We start from the raw sequence: 25844 nt of genomic DNA, 5'->3' as shown, positions 1-25844 counted from the left end.
TAGAAAGGACAGCCTCATCTGTAAAATGGAATAATGACATCTGTACTCTAGCTCTAGAAAGGACAGCCTCGTCTGTAAAATGGGAATAATGATATCTGTAATTCAAGGCTAGAAAGGACAACCTCATCTGTAAAATGAGAATGACATCTGTACTCTATCTAGACAAGGTCGCCTCATCTGTAAAAAGGAGAATGTTCACTCTAGAGCTAGCAAAGACCAACTCATCAGTAAAAAGAGAATTATGATATCTGTACTCTAGATCTAGAAAGGACAGCATCATCTGTAACATGGGCATAATGACATCTGGACTCTAGCTTGAGAAAGTAAAATGGGAATAATGACATCTGGATTCTAGTTCCAGGAAGGACAGCCTTATCTATAAAATGGGAATAATGATATCTGTACTCTAGATCTAGAAAGGACATCCTCATCTTGTAAAATGGGAATAATGACATCTGGACTACAGCTATAGGAAGAACAGCTTCATCTGTAAAATGGGAATAATGACATCTGGACTCTATCTGGAAAACACTGCCTCATCTGTAAAAAGGAGACTCATGATATCTGTACTCTAGCTCTAGAAAGTAAAATGGGAATAATGACATCTGGACTCCAGCTATAGGAAGAACAGGTTCATCTGTAAAATGGGAATAATGACATCTGGACTCTATCTGGAAAACACCACCTCATCTGTAAAAAGGAGAATCATGATATCTGTACTCTAGCTCTAGAAAGTAAAATGGGAATAATGACATCTGGACTCCAGCTATAGGAGTACAGTTTCATCTGTAAAATGGGAATAATGACATCTGGACTCTAGTTCCAGGAAGGACAGCCTTATCTATAAAATGGGAATAATGATATCTGTACTCTAGATCTAGAAAGGACATCCTCATCTTGTAAAATGGGAATAATGACATCTGGACTCTATCTGGAAAACACCGCCTCATCTGTAAAAAGGAGAATCATGATACCTGTACTCTAGCTCTAGAAAGTAAAATGGGAATAATGACATCTGGACTCCAGCTATAGTACAGTTTCATCTGTAAAATGGGAATAATGACGTCTGGACTCCTGCTATAGGAAGAACAGCTTCATCTGTAAAGTGGGAATAATGACGTGGGCGCCACGTCCCCCTTGTCCCCGCTTCCAACGAGCCCCGCAGGCAGCGGCGCCTGGCGATCCGGGGTGGGGGTGGGGGGCCGCGGCGGCCCGGGGGGGGGGGGGTTGCCTTTCCTCCAGCCTCTCGCGCCCCCCTGCGGCGGCCGCGCGGCCGTGTCCGTGTTCACCGCATCGGCCCAAATAAAGTTTCCTTGTTCAAACGCGCCGGAAGTGCGCGCGGCGCCGGCTCGGCGGACTTCCGGGACGGGGCGGGGAAGCCGCGGGGCCGCGATGAGCGACATCGTAGAGAAGACCCTGACGGCGCTGCCGGGGCTCTTCCTGCAGCCGCAGGCGGCCGGCGGCCCCGGGGCGCCCCGCGCCTCCGTGTCCTCCCGCCTGGGCAGCCTCGTCCGCAGCATCACGGCGCTCACGTCCAAGCACGTAGGTGGCCGCGGGGGCGCAGCCCGGGCGGGGGGCAGGTCCGGGGTCCCTTCCCCGTAGTCAGGGACGCCCCCCGCCACACCCTGCCCCGCGGAGCCCCTCTGGGACCCCCGCTGCCCCCCGAGGCTGGGCCCCGCACCCCGGACTCCCGGCGCCCCCGGCCGGCTTTATGTTTTCCCGCCCTGGTTCCGCCCCGGCGCGACTCCGCGCGGTGACTCGCCAGGAGGAGGAGCCGCGAGCGGGGCTCGAACTCAGGTCTCGCCCCTTCTTCAGGCCCCGGGGGGCGTGGGGCGGAGGAGCAGGGAGGAAGGCCCCGGGCCGGGGAAGCTTCCAAGGAGGGGGGCTTCCCTTCCCGAAGACGGGGTTCAGGCGTTGGCCCTGGGCCCCCGCGGCACCCCCGGGGCCCCTGAATGGCCAGGACTTGTCCAAGCCTAGTTGGAGCACAGCCCGGTCCGCACCGGTGCTTGTCTAGGGCAGGTAGCCCGTGTGCGCGGGCATGTCAGCAGACCGTGCCGCACCTCATCCCGCAGAGAATGCCCAACATCCAGAGAGACTGGCATGTAATCACGTAGCCAGGCACACGGCACGGGTTTAGGGATATGTTGTGCAACGTATAATCTGTAAACACGCTCAAAAAGTAATGCCTGTATATCTGTACACACATACACGTATATGTATAGTATGGTATATAATACATATAATCTTACTTGTGGTTCCAAGAAGCTGTAGCATGGGCAGCAGCCACATGGTAAAACTGTCTTCTCAGATGGCCTAGCCCAGGTTGAAGAAAACCTGCAGGCCTCAGACCCATCAGTGACTTAGCAGGATTTTTTCCCTCAAGTGTATGAAGGCTCTCCCTCCAGAATTACAGCAGCCATGAGCACTTAGAAGTTGGTCAGAAATAGAACACGCCAACCAAGGTCATCCTCTGCATCCTGGGCTGGGGCCGGTCATCTTGGTTATTGTCTTGTTGCTGGTCTTCCACAGCTCTGGATGAGAGAGTGAGGCTGATGATGATGTTTGTCCTTTTTTTCTTAAAGAAGACCATGACATCAGGGAGGTCCTGTCATGGTGAGCACACAAATTGGATGTGTGTGAGGAGGTCCCGAGCTAAGTCACGGACCTCACTTTCTCTGTTGGGATCCACTTAAGTGTCTTGCTCCAAGGTCACACAGCTAGTCGTTGTGTTTTGAGTCTGGATATGAACCCAAGTTCTCCTGACTCCAGGCTGATGCTCTATCCACAGCATCACCTAGCTGTCCTTACTTTTGTAAATTTTATTAACTGTTATTCTACCTTACTTAAAAACCAGTTCACATGCATGTCAAACCATCAGCCTTGTTACATTGTTGGTCCTCTTCAAAAACAAAGGACTGACAATAGCATAAGATAATATTTGTAGATTGCTTTGAAGTTTTACCAAGTGCCACACATATGTTCTCTCATTGGAGACTCAAAAAAATCCTTTGAGGTGAATTTTATTTTTATCCCCATTTTCTAAGTGGGGAAAATGATTCTGAGAAAGGGTAAGTGATGTGCCCAGGGTCACACAACTTTTAAATATCTGGGCTGAATTTGAACTCAGGTCTTCCAAGTTAACATACTTACCCACTGCACCCCCTTGCTGCCAAATGTACACAGAGTGTGGATCTTCCAGTGATGTTGTGAGGATCAAATGATGTATTAAAATTGCTTGCAATTGAAAAACACTATACATATTAGCTATTATTATTTATTAATGATCTTAATAATCTCATTTTTAATTCATTAGAGTTTCAATAGAAAGAGTCCTTGATTTTGCTATTATTCTTTTATGTGCATTGTTCTGTGGACCTTTGTGCAGATGACTAGAGTAACTTTTTGGTAATTTGAATAAAAGTTTTGGAAAGTAGATTTGTTGTTAGGCTGACTGAAAGCTACTTTGGGATGAATACAGTAAGAAGTTTTTAGGCATATCATTCAGTTTGCTCATGGTTGTTATTTCTTCTACCAGGTCTCTATAATTTGAAAACTTTTTATTCCAGATAGCTTGGAGATTATCCACATTCAGTATGGCTACATCTATTACAAATGTTTGGCTAGGTGGAGCAGTAGATAGAGCACCAGCCCTGGAGTCAGGAGTACCTGAGTTCAAATCTGGTCTCAGACACTTAGTAATTACCTAGCTGTGTAGCCTTGGGCAAGCCTCTTAACCCCATTTGCCGTGCAAAAACCTTTAAAAAAAGAAAGAAAAAAAATGTTGTCCTTACATTTTTTTCCAGAGCAATGTTATATAAATTCAGGGGATTGTAGGCAACAGTTTTGTTTGTAGTGACATGCCAATTCTCAATCAGTGTATTTGAATTTTCATAGGTATTTTGAGATCTTTATTGCTTCTAATGTGTAATTTTGGCCTTTTGGTCTTATCTTGCTAGGTTTTTGGCAGATATAGAAGCATTTTGATTGTTATGATTAATTCAGGACAAAGTTAGGAAACAGTTGATGATTTCATTTCATTGGAACTAAAGTATATGTAGGAAGGTGGAGACTTATGCCAGATTAAAGAATGTAGGGAGCCATCAAAGATTTTTTTGAACAGGATAGTGCCATGGTTAAATCTTTGCATTAGGAATGTTGTTTTCGCAGCTGCATGAAAAGATAGGTTGGTGAGGGGAAAGACAGGAACCAAGGATACAGACTATTAAAATACCTCAGATGAGAGATTTCACATATAATACTATGTAGAGCACTTAGTTGAGGGATCTTTCAAGACTTCCAGTGTCTGTTGTGTTAGGTAAATAAAACGAAGGGATCTTGGGGACATTTAAAACTTGCTGAGAAACACCCAATTTTTTGAAGTTTCTAGGAAGTGGATAGGTATGCTATCTTTACTAAATGCAGAAAGATTGATTGGTGCAAAATGCAGCTTGTACAAGTATGAGTCAAGCCTTCCTGCATTAATAAGCTAAAAAGTTATTTTGCTCTTTCATTATTAAAGAAAAACTGTCACTGAAGGAAGTTGTTCCAACTAGAAAAAAAAAACCTTTGAAAAATATCAGACTGGGAGGCTAGATGGTGCAGTGGATAGAGCACCTGCCCTGGAGTGAGGAGTACCTGAGTTCAAATTCGGGCTCAGGCACTTAATAATTACTTAGCTGTGTGGCCTTGGGCAAGCCACTTAACCCCATTGCCTTGCAAAAACTAAAAAAAAAAAAGAAAAAAATCAGAGGAAGTCTGTTTCAGACCTGAAAATCAACATTTTAAGGAGATGATGTTGTAAATTGCTACACTTTGCTGAGATGTTTAATAAGATGTTATTCTGTCCTGACCCCTCTCACAGAGAAGAAAAAAAATATATTTATATGTATATACTTGCTGCTACAAAAAAGAGCAAACTGGAGCAAAATATTACCTTAAGGTCTTTCTTCCAACATGAATTTGTATATACATACATTATCATATATATATGTGTATATATATATAAATATAAATATATATATATATATATATATATATATACGTAAATATAAAAAAGTTGGTAATGGATTAGCTACCAACTGATCAGTATTAGGAAGCAAAGCACAAAACAGGGAGATGTGTTCTCACCAAAAGTATTTGCTGTTATGAAAGTTTTACCTAATGTTCAAATGGGATACAGTGAAGATGAAGTCTTCAAGATGCACCCCTTCATGAATCATAATGTACTGATTGAATCAAGCCCCACAATATTACAATACCTCTTTAATGAAGTTCATGATTATTTGAAAGACATTGGTATTTTTGAATCCATATGCAGTATCAAATGAATGAAAAATGTCTATTCTCCAGATTAGGCCATAGAGTTAGATACTAGTCCTTTAGATTAGTAAATCAGTCCTTACACACACACATGCTGTCAAGATGATGAAATAGGACAGAAAAAATGGAAGCTGCATTTGAGTATCCTATGGAGAGTTATATGAGCAGAACTAGGAGAACAAGGACAACAGAAGAACATAACAAAACGTAACTCTAAATAAATGTAATGTCTAGTCATGATTCTGGTATACTGATGAAGAATGCTGCCTATCACCTGATAAAGATGTGATGGACAAAATATAAAGAATGAGATGCAGTGTTAGAGACAACTGCAGGGGTATTTGTTTTGCTTGACCCGACTTATTTGTTACTATGCTTATTTATTTATGCAAGGCAGTGGGGTTAAGTGACTTGCCTAAGGTCACATAAATAGATAATTATTAAGTGTCTGAGATTGGATTTGAATTCAGATTCTTTCTCCTGATTCCAGAGTTGGTTCTGTATTTACTGTGCCATCTAGCTGCCCCAAGGCTTAATTATTTTTGAAAGGGTAAGAAAGAAGGTGGGCCAGAGAGAAAAATATTGTTTGTTAAACAAGTTTTAATTAAAAAAAGAAAAATTAGTATTGGCAGACAAGAAATTGGGCCTAAAATTGAGTTCGAGGAACAGTGTGGGCTAAATTATTTTAGGGAAATTGCATAATGCTTTTATTTACCCCAAACATTTTTTACAGCTCAGATCTAACCTTTTTTTTAAACACCTGTATTCTTTCAGTGCAAATTTTAGAATACCTCTGTCTCCAAAGAATCAAAGTTACAGTTGACCCAAAAGACAAGGAGTTCGACTATGGTGTCTTTTTACTAATGATCCATAGATGTGGCATAAGGGATAATCAAGAATTACATGACTGACAAAGGATCATGACATCTTAACCTAAGAACTCGAAGGAACCTTAGTGGTCAGAATTTAGTCCTTTCATATTGCAAATAAGAAAATGGATACCCAAAGTAAGTGCATTTTCCAGTGCCAAACTTGGTTATTAAAAATACATGGACTTTTAAAAAAAGTATTTGACACTGTCTCCCCACTCCAATATTCCTGAGGCATGCCCCCAAAGCACAAAGACTGTATCAAGAGTTTGCAAAAATAAATAGGACTTTTCTCTCTCTCTCTCTCTCTCTCTCTCTGACCTCCTCTATGAAGAATTCTCCTAGAATAAATATGGAAAAAGTTTTATGAATTGATGTGAAGTGAAGTAAGCAGTACCAGAACAATATGTGTGTGTGTGTGTGTGTGTGTGTATATATATATATATATATATATATAATCACAGTAATGTAATGAAAAAGAAAACTTAAAAGGAAGCAGAGTAATGGAGTAATTATAATGACTTGGATTCCAGAGGATAATGGGACATATCTCTTTTCCTCTGGGAGTTAAGGTAGATATAACCTTTTTTTTTTAAGGATTTTGCCAGGCAAATGGGGTTAAGTGGCCTGCCCAAGGCCACACAGCTAGGTAATTATTAAGTGTCTGGAGCCAGTTTTGAACTCCTGACTCCAGGGCCAGTGCTCTATTCACTGTGCCACCTAGCCACCCCTAGATATCACTTTAAAATGTTTCACATTCTAACATGTTTCAGGATAATACTTTTGCTTATCTGTTTTTGTTTTTTTTTTGTTATAAGAGAGACTAATGTGCTGGAGGAGAATTTGTATCTGGAAATAACTTATAAAAGTAAAGCATATTTGTGAAATTTATTTAAAACATCACCTATACTGAATTTTCATTGTTTTATTTTCTCTTCCCTTGACTCCAGTAGGGCATCTCACTGTTTATGTAGCAGCGTACCTGGGGAGACGGATAAAAGAAAGGAGTTCTTTCACTGCTTTCCATCTTCCATTCTCTTCTACAAACTTCATTTAAGCTTGATAACCAAGTCATGAGGGCTATTAGAGAGTTTAGTGAAGATGGGAATGACTTATCTGTAATGAGACTTTTAGACTATCCTCTACTGAGTTTGATAGTGAAAATAATATAAGGAAGGGAAGGATGCATGCCCCATAGCTTTCTTTACTTGTAAAATTATTATATAATCCCTGAGATAACAGGGAAACTGGACACTTTTTGTGCCTTAAGTCTTTTTGGTACGAATAATTTGATCAGTTTTCATCCCATAAACTTTCAAATTTATCAAAATAACTGATTTTCCAAGTAGCATTTTAATTTTATTTAAGAACAGGAATAATTTTGAGCACCCCTTCGTTCCATACATTAGAATTTAAAAAGAAAATGACCTTGTTATTTAAAGTCCACTAGGTGGCACTGTGGACTAATGGTAACTCATCTTTATTAGCTGTTATCTCTGGGCAAGCTATTAACTTGCCTTAGTTTTCTAATGTGTAAAATATTGTAAAATGATACCCATCTCATAGTGTTGTTGTGAGGAACAAGTGAGGTAACATGTAAAGTGCTTTGCCACATTAATGTGCTATATAAATGTCAGCTATTATTCATATTTAATAATAATGTGTTTATAATTTTTATAGGAGGAAGAGAAATTAATTCAACAGGAATTGGCTAGTCTGAAGACAACTGTTTCTGCACCCAGTACCACACTGGTAGGTTTGAAAAGTTAATGCAAATAGGTTTTAATGTTCTTTTGTATTTGAGACTGTTGATTGCTGATGTTAGGAGATTAGAACTCTATATATAGCTTATAGTTCACCAATTAGATGAATCCCATATGTCTTTATCTCTATGAGACATTGCAAAGGTACACTGGAGCACTCTGGGGTCTTTATGTAATCCCTTGTTCTTTCCATGTGACCAGCCTCTGCTCTTCCTAATATATAATTCCTTGGTGACATCTTTTACTCCTGTTCTTTGTAGTCTCTTGTGGGTGTATACATATATATATATATATATATATATATAAATAATAGCCTGCTCACACCTACTACTCCTTTCCATTTTTGTTTCATTGTCAAAGCAACATAACTAGAATTTTGGTATTCAAAAAATGGACCTTTGCTTTTATGGAAGACTTGGTTAGTAAAAGAATTTTTTACTTTCCTGAAAGTGGTTCAACTGATTCTCCTTTTGTTCAGCTCTGGGCCCAGTTTGTTATTCTTCTATGATACCTGTCCCAATAAACTCCATTTTTGTCCATTCAAATGCATACTTCAATCTAGCAAGTAGACCTTCTTGGCTTATATCTCCCTGTTTTGTACTTCTTCTGAGACTCATTATTAGAGGATTATTCAAGAGGGTTCTTTCCATTATATCTTCTAAGGACTCAGGAGCTTGATATAGAGGATAGAGCACTGAGTTTGGGGTTAGGAAGACAAGTTACTTAACCTCTCTGTTCTTAGTTGCCTCATCTAAATTGAGGGGCTAGACTTGGTCTAAATCCATTATCCTGTGCATCTTGAATGATTATGATATACAGATAGGAGATACTTTGTTATAAAAGAATCTATAGAGCAGTGTTTTGTTTTTTGAAATCAGCTGCTTTTTATGTAACAAGAATAGTGGGAACATCAATCTTCTAGATCTTTCAGTTTACATATTACTTGGGAAAGCTCATTATTTCCTACTAACCTTCATCAAGGATGCCCCTGGTTTTCATATAAGTGAGTCTCATAAGTACATTGTATAGATGGGAGAGTAGGCATATGAGCCTATATAGACATATAGACCTGTAGGCCTTTATTTTTTTAGGCCTTTATTTGTTTGTTTGCTTGTTTGTTTAATTAACTAATTAATTAATTAAATAATTATGAAAGGCAATGGGGTTAAGTGGCTTGCCCAAGGCCACACAGTTAGGTAATTATTAAGTGTCTGAGGCCGGATTTGAACTCAGGTACTCCTGACTCCAGGGCCTGTGCTCTATCCACTGCGCCACCTAGCTACCCCCTCTATTTTTTTATTTTAAAAATATTTTTCCAGAACATGTAAAAACAATTTTTAACATTTAAAAAAAGGGTTTTTTTGTGCTTCAAATTTTCTCCTTCTCTTCTCCCCTTAGTGAGAAAGCAAGCAACTTGATAGAGGTTATATATTTGCAGTTATACAAAACTTACAAAAAAAAAACCTAAGAAAAATAAAGTAAAAAAAAGTATGCTTCAGTCTGCTTTCAGACTCAGTTCTTTCTCTGGAGATCGATAACTTTTTTTTATCTTAAGTCCTTTGTAATTGTCTTGGATCACTGTTCTTTGGGGCTACTAGTATGACTGACTTTTCTTGTAGATGTGAACAGTTTAATCTTATTGAATCTCTTATGTGTTTTCTTTCCTATTTACCTTTTATGCTTCTCTTGAGTCTTGTATTTGAAAGTCAAATTTTTCACGTCATCAGGGATGCTTTAAAGTCCTCTGTGTCATTAAATATCCATTTTTTCCTCCTCAAGAATTATTCTCAGTTTTGTTCATTTGCCTTCCAAAATATCAGATTCTAAGGCTTTTGATTCTTTAATGTAGATTTGTCTTGTGTTATCCTGACTGTAGTTTTGTGATTTTGGAATTCTTTCTGATTGCTTGCATTATTTTTTTCTTAATTTTTTTCCAATTACATATAAAGATAATTTTCAACATTCATTTTTTTTATAAGATTCAGTCACCCCCAAGAGCTATTGCTGGTTGTTGTGGTGCAGACTGTGCTGTAGTCTGTACTCCATTCTCAATCCAGTGACACAGACCTTTCCTGCCAGCTTCCTAAGTTGTCTTGGGCTGGAATATTGTTTCACCCTCTCCTTTACTTGGTTCTGTTGTTCTGGAATTTGTTTTGAGAAATTATTTTAAAGTTGTTTGCTTGATTACTGTTTTTCTCTATTAATAAGATTGAATATTTTTTCCTGCCTTTGGTATCTTTCAGAGACCTTGAATGTTGGTTCTTCAACATTGTCAGAATTGTTTTGATTTCACTACTCTTCTATAAATACTTGGTCTAAATTGTCTTGTTTTCCCTATTTTTATTCTCTTTAGTGCCATTTTTACCACATTTAGGACTATTTTGTAAGGTTATAGATATGGCAGTCCCTTTGTCCTTGATGAAGAAAACAATTGCTAAAATGTTTTTTGCAAATCTTTTTCATTTTACTTCTGTTTGTTGTTCTACTTCCATTTTCTTAAGCGCATTTAGAATAACTACTCTGTTATGTGTTTTGTCAAACCTTCTTTAAATTACTTTCACTCCTTACTACTTTATGAGAAGGTACTGATTATAATAATCTTTTATCCTTTTTTAGGTTTTTGCAAGGCAAAAGGCCCAAGGCCACACAGCTAGGTAATTATTAAGTGTCTGAGACTGGATTTGAACGCAGGTACTCCTGACTCCAGGGCCAGTGCTTTATCCACTGCGCCACCTAGCCACCCCTGTTTTCTAATTCTTGAATGTAGTTCAGAATTAAGTTGTTGCAGTTGTACGTTGTATCTTTTTTTCATTCATTTTTTAACTAATTTCTGATCTTACCTCAGAAGAGTTGATGGTTGGTTACAAAGAAAGCTGGTGTAGTAACAGGTCTTTTCATCTCTGTTAAAAATGTCATCTATTTTATTCTTTATGGTATTTTGGGTATTCATGGTATGGTGACATGAGACTGTGGTATAAGCTACCTATCCCTTTACTTGTTTCTTTCTGAATCTTACTGTCCCAGATATTTCTTCCATCCTTACATTTTTCCCAGCTTTGCATTAAAGTCAGTAAGTATCAGGATGCATGTCCAGATAATTTGATCTTATTCCTACAATTACCTAACCATTTCATTCTTAGTAGTCTTGCATAAAATGCAGTTATATTCATGGCGATCTTTTTGCAAATATTTATCATTAGTATTGTATTATGTGATGACAAAATATCCTCTAAAGTAATGTTTTCTTTTTGTTGCCTCCATGCAGACAACAAGACCTTCTATATCAACTTATTGGCCTCTTAAAGGAGTGCCTATGAGTCATCCTTCCATTTAGCTGCTGTGTCCTTCTGTTTTAATTTATAGCAAGAATGTCAGGATTTGTTGATAATCTAAATGTTCTGTGATTTTTCACATTTTCTGTCTCCTTTCATGCCCCTCTGCTAGTGTCCCTGCAGTAGTAGAAAGGGGTTGCTCAGGCCTGAGTCATTTTTAATTTTTGTTTGTTTCTTGGGTGACCATGCTCAGAATTTATCACCAGGTGCCTCTCTGGTGTTAGTCAGTTTGGAAGTTGGAAAACATATTCGCTCTATTACAGGGGACATTTTCGAATACCAGAGTTTGTGTTGTATTGGCAGAGTCTTTGAGACTCCAATGTCACCATGCCATGATAAAGCATTGGGGTAGAATTTGGTGGAGAACAAACTAGGATATCATTTTATTAATTTGCAGAGAGAAATGTAGTTGTTGAATGATTTAGTGCTTGCCAGCTGGTCAGAACACTCTCTTTTTAAAAGGAAAATTAACTTAAAATATTCATTTAAGGGAAAGGATTGTTTGGAAAGATAGAACCTAATAGTAGGCAAGCCACCTGGGCACAATTCATTGGTTTGTATGTGTGTATGGGGAGGTGGACATGTGGGCTTATAATTAAGTATATTTTAATACTTTTTTCATAAATGCACCTATTTTAATGCCAGAATATTTGGCCTTTTTTAAAATGACGTTTTATGTAATGATAATTTTTATTCGACAGTTAACTTATAGACTTTAATATTGTCATATTCCTTAATAAAATGTACTATCAATCAATTCTTGTACATTTAAACATATATGATTAGCCTGTAACATTTGTCTTGGTCCTATATCTGGCTCCATCATTCTAAATGATTTTACCATAGATTGATCATAAAGGGACATAATAAGATCCATTAAACACTTAATTTTTCTTTTCAGAGACTGATGAAGGAATGTATGGTGAGGCTGATATATTGTGAAATGCTTGGGTATGAATCTTCCTTTGGCTATATACATGCTATCAAGTTGGCACAACAAGGAAATCTCTTAGAGAAGAGAGTTGGTATGTTTGTAAGATTTCTGTATTTTAATATTATCTTTATAGTCATCCTATCCATTGAATCAAAGCATACATGGTGTTTGTTTTTAGTAGAACCTCTCATATGTTGTAATTTATAGATTCCTTAACAACAGCTCACATTCATGCAGTACTTTAGAGTTTGAAAGCATTTTACATACATTATCTTGTTTTATCTTCATCAAGTATGAGGTAGGTGCTATCAATCATTATACCCATTTTATAATGAAGGAAACTGACATGCATAGTTTAACTTATGTTAATGTTATTCCTATGTTTAAGATTTTTATTAGTGACATGATTGGACAAAGCTATAATTGTCAGATTTATCAAATTTGCAGGAGACAAAGTTAGGTTAGAAAGACAACTAATGGGGGCAGCTGGAATTAGGAGGACCTGTGTTCAAATCCAGCCTCAGACACTTATTGTGTGATCTTGGGCAAGTCACTTTACCTCATTGCCTTATTAAATAAAAAAAAGAAAAACAGCTAATTTTGGATGACAGTGCAATATCCAAAAAGTTTTTTTTTTTTTTTTTGATGAGGCATTGGGTTTAAATGACTTGCTAAGGTCACATAGCTAGTAAGTATTGAATGTCTGACGCCATACTTGAACTCAGGTCCTCCTGATTCCAGGGCCGATGTTTTATCCACTGTGCCACCTATCTTTTCCCCAAAAGGTTTTGGTAGGATAGAATATTGGGCCAGATCTCCTAAGATAAAATTTAATAGGGCTGAATGTCTTAGACTTGGCTTAAAGAATAATCAAGCTTAGTATAAGAAACCTGTGATATGGTAGTCACAAAAATTAATGCGCTTTTAGGCTTAGACGTAAAACACAGGAGAAATATGACCATGGGACAATATGTGGGAATAAAGAAGATGAATCTTGGAGTAACTATATACTAATGAAGCAGAATATGGAAGTGGGAAGAATTGTTAAGAGATTATTTCAGTAATCTAGTTGTATGTGTCTGAAGATCTCAACTAAGATGGTGGCACTAAGGCTAAAGAAGAGGAATAGGATACAAAAGATATTGCAGAGTTACCAAAATTATGTGGTAACTCCTTAAATATGAGAAGTAAAGGAAATGAATATGGAACCCTGAGATGAATAATATTGGTACCACTGTTAGAAATAATGATATAGAAGGGGGAAACAGATTTAAGGTGAAAGATACTAAGATTGGTCCTAGACATTTTCTTTTCAAGGCTAGAATATGGACAAATTGGACTAGAAGAGAATTAGGATTAATCAGAATAAGGATAAAGTTTTTAGAGGAGGAAGTATAAACTTGCAGCTTACATAGAAAATTGTGAAAGAAGTTGCTTGGGACTGGGGAGGTAGAGTGGGGTGGCAAAGGGATCACTTTATTAATCTTAGACAAGGGAACACTTTATTAATCTTAGACAATAGAGGAAATTGGTGACTTTGCTCCAAAGTTCTAAATATTGCTTGTTCTCATTGATATGTCTTCTTTTTTCATATTGCACAATTCTTTAGTGCCTTTTTTCCTGCAGTGCCCATCACAGTGTCCTGGACATAAATGATTGTTGATGATTGACTTAAAATTGTTGTGCACAGCTCTGACTATGATCTGTCTCTTGGTCTTCGTGTAACTTTGTGGCAGGTGATTGCAATACTTTTCCTTAAGAAACAAGTTTCCTGGGGCGGCTAGGTGGCACAGTAGATAGAGCACCAGCCCTGGAGTCAGGAGTACCTGAATTCAAATCTGACCTCAGATACTTAATAATTACCTAGATGTGTGGCCTTGGGAAAGCCACTTAACCCCATTGCCTTGCAAAAAAAAAAAGAAAAGAAACAGGTTTCCATTGGCCACTAGAAAGTGAGATAATTGGAGATACATTTCACTTAGTAATGGAAAGAAATTCATAGTCCACATCAGCAGTTTTGTAATGAACACCCATTGCCCTTGCCATTGCCTTCCTCTCAGGTGAGGCATACCCAGGTCTCTCTACCTTCATTACAAGGCCTAATTTCATTACAAGACATACCTTGAATGGGATGGTGTTTAAGTTAAGCTGAGGTGAATTTTCAGTCAGTCTAAGATCTGAGCTCTGCTTCAAAGGCCCTCTTGAGGGGAGCCTTTCTTTTTTTCTTTTTTTTTAGAATTTTTTTTTTTTGCAAGGTAATGTGGGTAAGTGGCCAGGTAATTATTAAGTGTCTGGGGCCGGATTTTAACTCAGGTACTCCTGACTCCAGGGCTGGTGCTCTATCCACTATTCCACTTAGCCACCCCGAGGAGAGCCTTTCTGACCTTTCATTTCTCACCTGGACTTTATCATTGTCTCCAGAAGCTCATTTTTCTTTCTTTTCTTTTTTTTTTTTTTTTGTAGATTGTTTATTTTTAAAGATTTTATTTTGAGTCTTACAATTTTTCTCCTAATTTTACTTCCTTACCCCTACCCCCCACAGAAGGCAAGTTGCCAGTTTTTACATTGTTTCCATGGTATACATTGATCCAAATTGAATGTGATGAGAGAGAAATCATATCCTTAAGGAAGAAACAGAAAGTAAAAGAGATAGCAAGATCAGACAATAGGGTATCAGGTTTTTTTCCTAAATTAAAGGTAAAAAGTCCTTGGTCTTTGTTCAAACTCCACAGTTCTTTCTTTGGATACAGATAGTATTCTCTGTTGCAGACAGCCCCAAATTGTCCCTGATTGTTGCACTGATGGAATGAACAAGTCCATCAAGGTTGATCATCACCCCCATGTTGCTGTTAGGATGTACAGTGTTTTTCTGGTTCTGCTCATCTCACTCAGCATCAGTTCATGCAAATCCCTCCAGGCTTCCCTGAATACCCATCCCTCCTGGTTTCTAATAGAACAGTAGTGTTCCATGGCATACATATACCACAGTTTGCTAAGCCATTCCCCAGTTGAAGGACATTTACTTGATTTCCAATTCTTTGCCACCACAAACAGGGCTGCTGTGAATATTATTGTACAAGTGAGCATTTTTACCCTTTTTCATCATTTCTTCAGGGTATAGGCCAAGTAGTGGTATTGCTGGATCAAAGGATATGCACATTTTTGTTGCCCTTTGGGCATAGTTCCAGACAGTGGATGAGTTCACAGCTTTACCAACAGCGTATTAGTATCGCAGATTTCCCATAACCCTTCCAACAATGATCATTGTCCTTTCTGGTCATATTGGCCAGTCTGAGAGTTGTGAGGTGGTACCTCAGAGATGCTTTAATTTGCACAGAAACTCATTTTTCTACAAGATTAAATCAGCTCTGAAGCTATCACGTTTTTCAGTATCACTTCTCTGCCCCTTGTCTCTCCCTCCCTCTGATGGGAGAGATTGGAGGGAGGACTTCAGAGAACCCCTCCCAGATCCTGTATTTAAGGAGGGACCTAGAGAAGACAGCTTATCATTTCCTTTTTTTTTTTTTCTTTTTTAGCTTTTTTTGCTAGGCAAATGGGGTTAAGTGGCTTGCCCAAGGCCACACAGTTAGGTAATTATTAAGTGTCTGAGACCGGATTTGAACCCAGGTACTCCTGACTCCAGGGCTGGTGCTTTATCCACTGCGCCACCTAGCCGCCCCTCATTTCCTTCTTGACTGTAGAATTTCATGTCCTTAGCTTGGTGCCCTCCCTACTTTCTCTTCTCAACCCCTTGCTTTTCAACTTCCTTTTATGTGTTGCCTTTCCTCATCTGATTGTGAGCTCCTTGAGGAAAGGGATTGTCTTTTGCCTTTCTTTGTATTGCAGGTGCTTAGCACTGTATCTGGCTCATAGTAGGTTCTTAATAAGTATTTATTGACTGACTGCTTCCTGCAGTTCCACTGTCTCACATTCCTGGCATCCCTGGAGTCTCCACCTCTGTCTTGTCTCATATCTCTGCTATTCTTTTTTCATTTCAGGGCTGATGCTGCCCATTTTGTAGGTACAATTTCAGCTTGTAATGAGATCTCAGGGTGCTTGCTATGTCTAAGTCTATTCTTCTTGTCTTGAGATAGTCATTAAGAGTGGCCAGGTGATTATAAGATTAGGAGAACCCTGGGGTCCTCCATCTATAGAGCTGGAGTCTGACAAGGCATGAAAGGGAACTGAGGATAATAATCAGTGGAACTTGTCAGTGAGGCAGTCTGGTAACTAGTCTTTGTAGGAAGAGTAGAAGAAATAAAATAGTGTGAGACATCTGGATTCATAGGATCACAGACATAGAAATGGAAGGGCCTTTAGAGACCATTGAGCCCAAGTCCTCCATTTTACAGATAAAAATGATGGCAGTGTAGTTTAGTAGAAAGAATGATGAATTTGGAGTTCAGTGAATCTTGGCTCTGCTTGTGTGACCGTAGACATCTGATCTCTTTTTGTTTCTTCATATGTAAACTGAGTGATTGCATTAGATGAGTAATCTTCTGAATCCCTTCCAAATTGACATTTATGTTCTTTTGAGCCCAGAGGGACTTGATAAGGTATATTTGTGTGTTAAGTAGCAGGCTCGGCATCAACCTGAGCTCTTCAGTTTCTAAATCCAGCCTACTTTCCACTATACTAGACTCCTTGGAATATGTTGGTAGAGTTTTTTTGGTTTACCTGTTTTAATTTTTGAATTCTGTAAGTTAAGAATTTTAGTGACATCATGCAGTTTGCTCAGTGATGTAGCTGTACGAATTCCCTAAGCAGTTTCAGTAAAATTTTCTTAGTTCATGCCTAACCATCTCTTAGATTATTTTGTATGGAAGTATAAAAATGTTCCCCAAAAAGTCTATAATGACACTTAAGATTTGTATACTTTTAAAAAACCTTTGAAAAATCATTAAACACATACTATAATTGTGGACTATATAATTGTCAAAGACAGACCAGTTAGAGTGTAGTGGAAAGAACAGTAAGTTTGTAGTCAGACAACCTGGTTTGAAATACCAGCCCCAGTGCTTTACTAGCTATCTGACCTTGGACAAATCCTTGAACCTCACTGGCCTTCACCTTACATATATAAGATGGGGATAATACAACTTTATTTCATAAAGCTTGAGAATGTGTTTTGTAAATTTTAAAGTACTTTGTAAATGTGAGCTATTATAGGAAGAATCTATAATCACTCATTTTACTTTGACTCTAACATTCTTTGAATCTTAGAAAAATGTATAAATTGTTTTATATTTCACCCCTCAATTGAATCACTAATGCTTGAAGTCTGTCATACATTGTTTTTTTTTTGTGGCCATTTTGATTTATTTTTGGAAAGCAGTGATGAAGGGATTTTTTTCTTATTATCTTTTGTAGGTTATTTGGCAGTTTCTTTATTTCTACATGAAAACCATGAACTCTTGCTTCTCCTTGTGAATACGGTTGTAAAGGTACTATTTATGTAGCTAGTTTGGGAAATAACATTAAGATATTAGTTTTCAGAAAGTACATGAGATTTCTCCTGATGACTTTTTGAATAAAGATAATTTTAGAAGGAGTGGAGCAATAAAGGGTAGTCCATATTTGCCAGTTTACTGGATTCTATCCCTACTCTGATCCCCGTTCTCAGTTGATTGAAAGGGTGGAAATATGGGTATTGGTTGGAAGGGAATAATGTAGAAACAACTCCACTATCCATTCCTAGTATAGAATAGATAAGTACTTATATTCTAGAGACTGGAATGAGCCTGTCTACTTTTGTTTTTTAACTGTAAAGATTTTGGAAATTATTCTGTTTGTTGTAATGTCTGTTAGAAATGGCAGTAAATTTTCTATTATCTCTTCTAATGGGGAAAGTAGAATAATTGAGTGATTGAAATCCCTTTCTTTTAGCATATAGCTACTACTCCCCCCCCAAACATTTTTTAAAAAACTACTGCTGATTCTCAATTGATTATTTTGAATTTTCTCTCCATATCTTTCTTGTGTATACCTTTTGATGGATATATTAATGAGCAGTAAGTAGGAGATAAAATAAAATACCTTAGTAAATCTATAAGCTCTTTAGTCAGTTCCTGAGTACTTGAAAGCTATTTTGCTATATTTTTAAAGTCTTATTAAAGTAGCTTGATTGCCTCCAGGCTATATCCAGAAAAATGGTAAATTTGAGATGGTTAGTAAAACCATAGGAAATAGGTAGATGATTTTGTTTCAGCTCCTCTTGTGTCCAGTGCTAATTGTAAAATATAACATTTTTTTTGATGAAAGTTCTTTTTTTATCCAGCCTGTGGATTATCTCTGTTCTACTTCCACCTGCTGAATGTCTTTTGGCCATTTGAAATTTCATTAACACATCTATCAAAAGGTAGGCAGGAGAAGTATATAGAGACTATTTAAAAAATTCACAGTACTTGCTTTTTTAATCCCTTTCCTCCATATCACTTGCAATATGCATATAGAATTGTCCTAAGGAAAAACACTACCCAATAATGTAATATTACCACACATTTTAGATTTAGGATTTAGGGAAGAACAAAATGAAATGGAATTCTCAAGTGAGTATTGTGTTTAATCTGGAAATGAGACTTGATCAAAATGTTAAGGACAGATTCCTGACAACTCCAGTGTTCAACTCTGGAATGTCACTGCCTTAACATTTATTTTAATTTTTCTTCTGAATTCTACTTTTTTTCAAATATTCTAAAGGCTAGAAATGGATTTTTAAAAGTTTATATGCTAGATAATACTGTGAATCAAAGACTGACAAAAAAAATTATTTAGTGGAAAAGAAAATAGTAAAATAGTTTTTGCCTTTGGTCTAGTAAATTACTTAGTATAATGTCTCCCTTTATTGCAAAGGGACCTTCAAATCTATATGTGGATAAAGTAGATTTGGTCCTATATTTGACTCCTACAAACTAAAATCCAAAAGCAAAATAGGTTTTATTTTGAAAGTTATATATTATTCGTTTTTCATTTATTTTCTATAAGAAGGGTTTTTTCAGGTCTTTGGGATGAAGGGTTCGAGAGGTGTCAAATTTGTTTTCATCAGTGCATAAATATTTATCTAAAAATTATTGAGTATATATTAGCTCTTAAGCATTTATTTTCTCATTCAACAGATGCTATTGTAAAACTGATATCATATGAGGGCTCTGTAATTTTTCTTTTGGCCTTTAAAAAAAAGCTCTTTTTCTCATAAAAATGATCAATTACAGTCTTTGTTAAATGGTACTACTTTGGTCAGTATTGGATGGAAAGTACAAATTCCTTTTCTGTCAACTGTCTATAGTCTAATTTATGTTTTGACATTGTAAAAGCAATTAAAACCGGAATTTCCTGTAAAAACTGCTGATAAACTTGGCTGAAATAATGGTGAATTAAAACCTATCAACAACAACAAAATTATAGAATTCATAGGACTTTGAACTGTTTCAGTAGAAAAATAATTCATGGAGTATTTAAATTTGCAACAATTGTAATTTTCTTTGATTAACAATTTTGATAGGACTTACAGAGCACAAACCTGGTGGAAGTATGCATGGCACTTACCATTGTCAGTCAGATCTTTCCTCGAGAAATGATTCCTGCTGTTCTGCCACTTATAGAGGACAAGTTACAACATTCTAAGTAAGTCAATCCATTGTTCAGATACTTAGCCTAGAGACTTTCAAAAGATTGAACTTGAGTGTTTAGGTCATAACTTTAACTTAATTAGAGTCAATGATAAAGGAAATTTGTAATATGAGGTTTATAGATTCTATTAGGATTTGTCAGTGGAAATGGTTGCCAGTCAGTTACACCATACTACATACATACATTCTGCACCATAATGTAGAAATTTTCTAAAGCACAATCTTTTATCTTAAATGAATGTATTTCTTTCATTCTATTCTTTAAAAAAGGAGAGGATTATATAGAAGCTAAATTGAGAAAATGGAAATACATTCATTTAAGTTGCCTTATTTTATATCAAAGATACATCCCCCAGTGTCTATTCCAAAAAGATATATCAAACTAAACATTAACACATGGTCTTTCATTATCTTTCTTTTTCTTGGTATTTAACTTGGACTTTTTTCTTTGTGATGGATATTTTATTTTATTTTTTCAATTACATGTTACGAAAGTTTTTCAACATTCATCCACTTGTATATTTATAAGTTACATAATATTCTTCACCCTCCCTTCCCAACCCCCTCCCTCAGTGGCTAACAAGTCTGTTGCAAAAGTTGTACCTGAGGGGCAGCTGGGTGTCACGGTGGATAGAGCACTGTCCCTGGAGTCAGGAAGACCTGAGTTCAAATGTGGTCTCAGACACAATAATTAACTAGCTGTGTTATCTTGGGCAAGTCACTTAACCCCATTGCCTTGCCAAAAAAAAAGTTGTACCTGTACATTTGTGTTTAACATGTTTATATATATATATATTAGTTATTTTGTGTTTGAGGAATTAGGACTAATGAAAAAGACAAATCATGGGATAGGATGGAAAAAACATAAGACAAGTTTTTAAAAAGTGAACAAAGTATCCATTCAGATTCTGTGGGGTTTTGGGGGGCATTTTTTCCCCCCTGGATGTGGATGGCTTTGTCCATAATGGGTCTCCCCTGTTCTAAATGTTCTAAATATCCTAAATCTCTGTACTGCTGAGAGGAGCTGCACTCACTATAGTTGATCAACTCAGTGTTGTTGTTAATGTGAACAATGTTCTCTTGGTTCTGCTCCCTTCACTCAGCATCAGCTCTTGTAATTCTTTCCATGCTTCTCTAAAGTCCAACCATTCATAATTTCTTACAGAACAATAGTACTGCATAACATTCATATACTGTAACTTGTTCAGCCATTCCCGAGTTGTTGGGCATACCCTCAATTTCCAGTTCTTTACAGAGAGAGCTGCTATAAATATTTTTGAACATGTGGGTCTTTTCCCATTTTTTATGATTTCTTTTGGATATAGGCCTGGTATTGGTATTGCTGGGTCAAAGAGTATGATCAATTTTATTGCTCTTTTGACATAGTTCCATATTGCTCTCCAGAATTGTTGGGTTAGTTTGCAACAGCACATTAATGTTCCAGTCCTCCCACAACCTCTCCAACATTGATCATTTTCCCTTTTTGTTAGCCAATCTGATAGGTTGTGAGGGGGTACCTCATTAACTTAGATTTTCTACTTGAATATTTTTTTGGGGGGGGTGGATGGGAAAGAGGGAGGTATGCTAGGCTAGGCTTTTCAATCTATTTTCTTTCCCTAAGTTTGGAAACACTTCTCATTTATAATACATTTTTCTTATTAACTTTTCTCGATAGAATCTCAGATTTTGCAGTTTTCTATCACATCTTTGTTAATAAATTTTGTAGCTATTAAGATCATATTTTTCTTTATCTTTTATGCTTTTTGAATTGATGCTTCCAGTGTTTTTCTTCTTTATAACTTTAGCCTTTCAAAACCCATTTTGGAAAGTGAATCTTCTCAGCTAAAAAAACTATTTGCTACTGAGGTTCCCTACCTTACATGTCTTAGCTTTATTTTGCATAAAATTAAGATTTTTAACTTACCTAGAATAGCATTAACCATTTATACTAGGGGTATTACACATCATCTAGAATGGTATTAAAAGATTATTTTAAGTCTATTAAAATGTGTCAGTGTCAAGTTTGTAATTATATCAGAGTAAAGAAGTTTAATTCTCATAAGGAGTATCTTTTCCTTTTTTATTGATAATTATAGATTATAATTATAATTATTTAGTTGATAATCACAGCAGTATATGATTATTCCTTGGAAAGGTATTTAACTGACCATGGTTATTGACTGGTATATAGTACACCTCAAAAGGTTGAAAACTTGAAGATATATATATGTTTTTAAAATTATTTTTATTATTTAAGGCAATGGGGTTAAGTGACTTTCCCAAGGTAACACGGCTAGGCAATTATTAAGTTTCTACAGTCAAATTTGAACTCGGGTCCACCTGACTCCAGGGCCAGTGCTCTATCCACTGCTCCACCTAGCTGCCCCTGAGATATATATATATATATATATATATATGTATATAATTTTTTCAATTGATATTTGTCACCTTCCCATTGATTCATCTGTCTTACCCCTATTCTCTATCTACTTTTTGTTGAACTTTGGAAAGTGTTTCTGTTGCAAAAGTCATTGCTTATTTGTCTAGAGCTAGAGAAGTTGGGAAGGAGATGAAGGGAAGGCAGAAGGTTAACCAAGGATTTTAGGCAAGGTTGGGACTAGTTGTTCTATAACACGGACTTCTGATTCTCCATCTGGTGCTGTCACTTAATTTTGCTTTCAACCTGTTGCAAGAACTTTGTTCTTTCTTCCATTCCTTATTATTAATGACACTATTATCGAGCACTCTGGCAGTTTCTTATTTCGGATATGGGGGTGAGATTCTAATCCTAATCTGCTTCTCTCTTGATAGAAAAAGAATTATATAAGTGATAGAATAAGAAATTGGGAGTATCAAAAATATATTAACATTTTTCCTTTTGTATTTCATTCTAATCCTAATTACCCATTCTTGATTGCAGCTGTCTTCATCTGCATTTCATTGTCCAAGGTTGTTACTTTTTCAGAAAATATAAGGTACATAATTATGCTTAGAACACCAACTCTAGGGGCGCCTAGGTGGCGCAGTGGATACAACACTGGCCTTGATGTCAGGAGTACCTGAGTTCAAATCCCGCCACAGACACTTAATAATTACCTAGCCGTGTGGCCTTGGGCAAGCCACTTAACCCCATTCCCTTGCAAAATCTTTAAAAAAAAAAAAGAACACCAACTCTAGTTTCCAATAGGAATGTAAATGCCTTAAGGATGGAAATAGTCTCATTTTTGTCCTTATATTTCCAGCATTCAACATAGTGCTTTTTTATTTTTTAAATATTCTCAAATTGATGAATTGAATTTCTTGGACATAATGGGATAGAAAAGAAGATTCTATAGAAAAATATTTCTCTTTTGGCTATCCCTACTTTCCTTTCCAAATCTTAATAAATTCAGAAGTAAAATGGAATATTTAGTTACCCAGCTGTCACAATGGATATGCCATAAGGAAGTTTTGATTTCACAACAGGAGCTTCTACTTCAAGTTTCAGTTTTGGGTTTAGAAATAGTCTTTCTTTTTTCATCCTCTTTCACAGTTCTGCCTCTACTTTTATTTTATTTTACTCCACAATACCTAATATAGCTTTCTTTTCTTGACTTCCTTATCCCTGCCTATTACTCAGATGGGAGCTGGAATTTAAAAGTCAAACAGCTGGTAGATGAGAATCAGGATAAGCAGTAGCCCCAGTTTTTGGCACTGTTGAGTCTTAGTCACCATTCACTGTCTGGTGATAAGATGGGTCCAACACCTTTCTTATTCCCAGAAGATAAGACCAAGAGTATATCGGGTATCTTAGCAGGTAACCCAGTTTGGCAATTTTTGTCAGAACTTTGTCCTTTTATGCAAAAAAGGTTGGCAGATTTTGTTAGCTTTGCTATTCTAGTCTTTTGGTCAAAGATGACACAGAGGGATGTATCATCACATCTTAGGAATCACTGTTCCTGTGACAGTTGTCCTTTAGTCTCTTGAGTTAGAGGTTATTTCTTAGTGTTGAAGTCTATATTTTTTGACTCATTAAATTTAACTGGATGAGTTGATTTTGTGACTTCATGCTTTGAAAACTTTTTTTTCTAAAAATGTATTGGTTCTAATATTAATTAATATGTCATCAAATTTAGGATCAAGGACCAGCTCTATTATCCAAGGCCTATATCCCAGCCACTGGTATAAAAAACTTCTTGTTCCTTTTCCCCCACAGTACTTTAGAACAGAGAGGCAGTCTGGGCATGGGGCAATTAGATTAGATTTCATTACTACAAGAGACTCCCAGGGTGGAAACTTCTTTTTATCAATGTTTATCTTCTTTTCAAAGTAGGGTCTAAGAGAATTACCTGGAAAGAGCATGAAATGCTTAAATGAATTGACTATGGTTCTATGATCAGTATATATCAGATGGGATTTGAACTTAGATCCTCTTGACCTTAAGGCCATTTTCTCCACTTTACCATGCTATTAATATTAAATAGAAAACTCTTCTCAGAGTCAGAAAGACCTGGGTTCAAGTCCTGCTCTGAACAACTCCTTGCTGTGTGACTAAGTGTCTTAAAGAAACTTTCAGACAGTGGGTTGTAAAACATTACCATTGATTTGCCTTGATGAGGCAAGTTTCCTCTCTGGGAGTATCAAATATGGATGCAATAAACACAGGTCTAAAATAAAACAAAAGGAAAACCCCTTTAGGCTAACTATGCAAAAGAGCCTGGTTTGGTATCACTGTCCAACAAACAGACCTCTTTTTGAGCTTAGTTACATGGACTTCTGTTTTGTTTACTCTTTCCTATTTTTACTTTATCTTTAATTTCATTTTAATAGTTATAATTTGTTTCACAGCTTATTTCAATATAATACATCAATCTTCTTTTCATAACCTGATTTAATTTTCTTTTTGGACTTGGGACCACTTTGAGTGAATAGTCTCTGCATTCCCAACTCCTCTCATAAACTTTCTAGCATAATGCTAGCTTTTATTCTCTGCATTTCTTAACTCTCAAATGGGAATAATAATATTACCATGTTTTACTTCATAGACTTTTTGTGAGGATCAAATTAATGAATGTAAAGTGCTTTGCAAACACTAAAGCTCTTTACATGTCAGTTTTTGTTGGATTATTATCTTTATTATGCTCTTCCATTAATCTAAATGGAATTGGGATCAAAACCTCAGACAGGTGACAAATGCTTATCACCAGATTTGCTATAGAGTGATGGAATTTTTGGCTCTAGAAACTCTTGAAGAACATATAGTAGGAGGGGCGGCTAGGTGGCATAGTGGATAAAGCACTGGCCCTGGAGTCAGGAGTACCTGGGTTCAAATCCAGCCTCAGACACTTAATAATTACCTAGCTGTGTGGCCTTGGGCAAGCCACTTAATCCCATTGCCTTGCAAAAAAAAAACCCTAAAAAAAAAAGAACATATAGTAGGTTGTAGAAGGGTCTCACACTTCATTGTTGGAGGATATATCTACACTGATGTAATCCGTGATATTTAAAGTATTGATCCTGGCCTAGCAAATTAAAATGAATTTTTGCTATCATCCTTTATTTGTTTGAATTATAAGCTTCATATACTTGTGATACTCATGTCTAGGTGATTTATGTTCTTTGTAACTTTCCCAGTGTCTAATATAATTCAATAAATGCATTTTGCACGTTATGAGTCTTGAAGGAGGAGACAGTTTAATCAAGCTCTTGTTTAGATTTTTCATCATTGTCATTTATCATTTTATTTTTTATCATTAGGGAGATAATCCGAAGAAAAGCTGTTCAAGCTTTGTACAAATTCCATCTCATTGCTCCCAATCAAGTTCAGCATATTCATGTTAAATTTAGGAAAGCACTTTGTGACAGAGATGTTGGGGTCATGGCTGCTTCTCTGCACATTTACCTTCGGATGATTAAGGTAAGTTGAAAATTAGTTGTCAGTGTAAACTGATTAGTTTTTTGTTGTTTAGCTTAATAAGGAATTATTTATTAAAAAAATTATAGTAAAATATAATATTAAA

General features: G+C 36.8%; 1 protein-coding gene across 1 annotated transcript in view; it reads left to right on the top strand.

The window, feature by feature from the left end:
• The first annotated feature begins 1386 nt into the window (after positions 1-1386).
• AP4E1 (adaptor related protein complex 4 subunit epsilon 1) overlaps positions 1387-25844 on the top strand; it is a 72308-nt gene continuing 47850 nt past the window's right edge. The window contains exons 1-6 of the mRNA XM_074234682.1: positions 1387-1542; positions 7869-7940; positions 12185-12308; positions 17588-17661; positions 19719-19840; positions 25582-25741. Coding sequence (XP_074090783.1) covers positions 1393-1542; positions 7869-7940; positions 12185-12308; positions 17588-17661; positions 19719-19840; positions 25582-25741 — 702 coding nt within the window. The 5' untranslated portion in view covers positions 1387-1392. The remainder of the gene's footprint in view (positions 1543-7868; positions 7941-12184; positions 12309-17587; positions 17662-19718; positions 19841-25581; positions 25742-25844) is intronic.

Source organism: Macrotis lagotis, chromosome 4, assembly GCF_037893015.1.
Source record: "Macrotis lagotis isolate mMagLag1 chromosome 4, bilby.v1.9.chrom.fasta, whole genome shotgun sequence".
In the NCBI taxonomy this organism is placed as follows: Eukaryota; Metazoa; Chordata; class Mammalia; order Peramelemorphia; family Peramelidae; genus Macrotis; species Macrotis lagotis.
The sequence above is the reverse complement of the archived record's forward strand: the minus strand, read 5'-3'. Positions and strand labels throughout refer to the sequence as shown.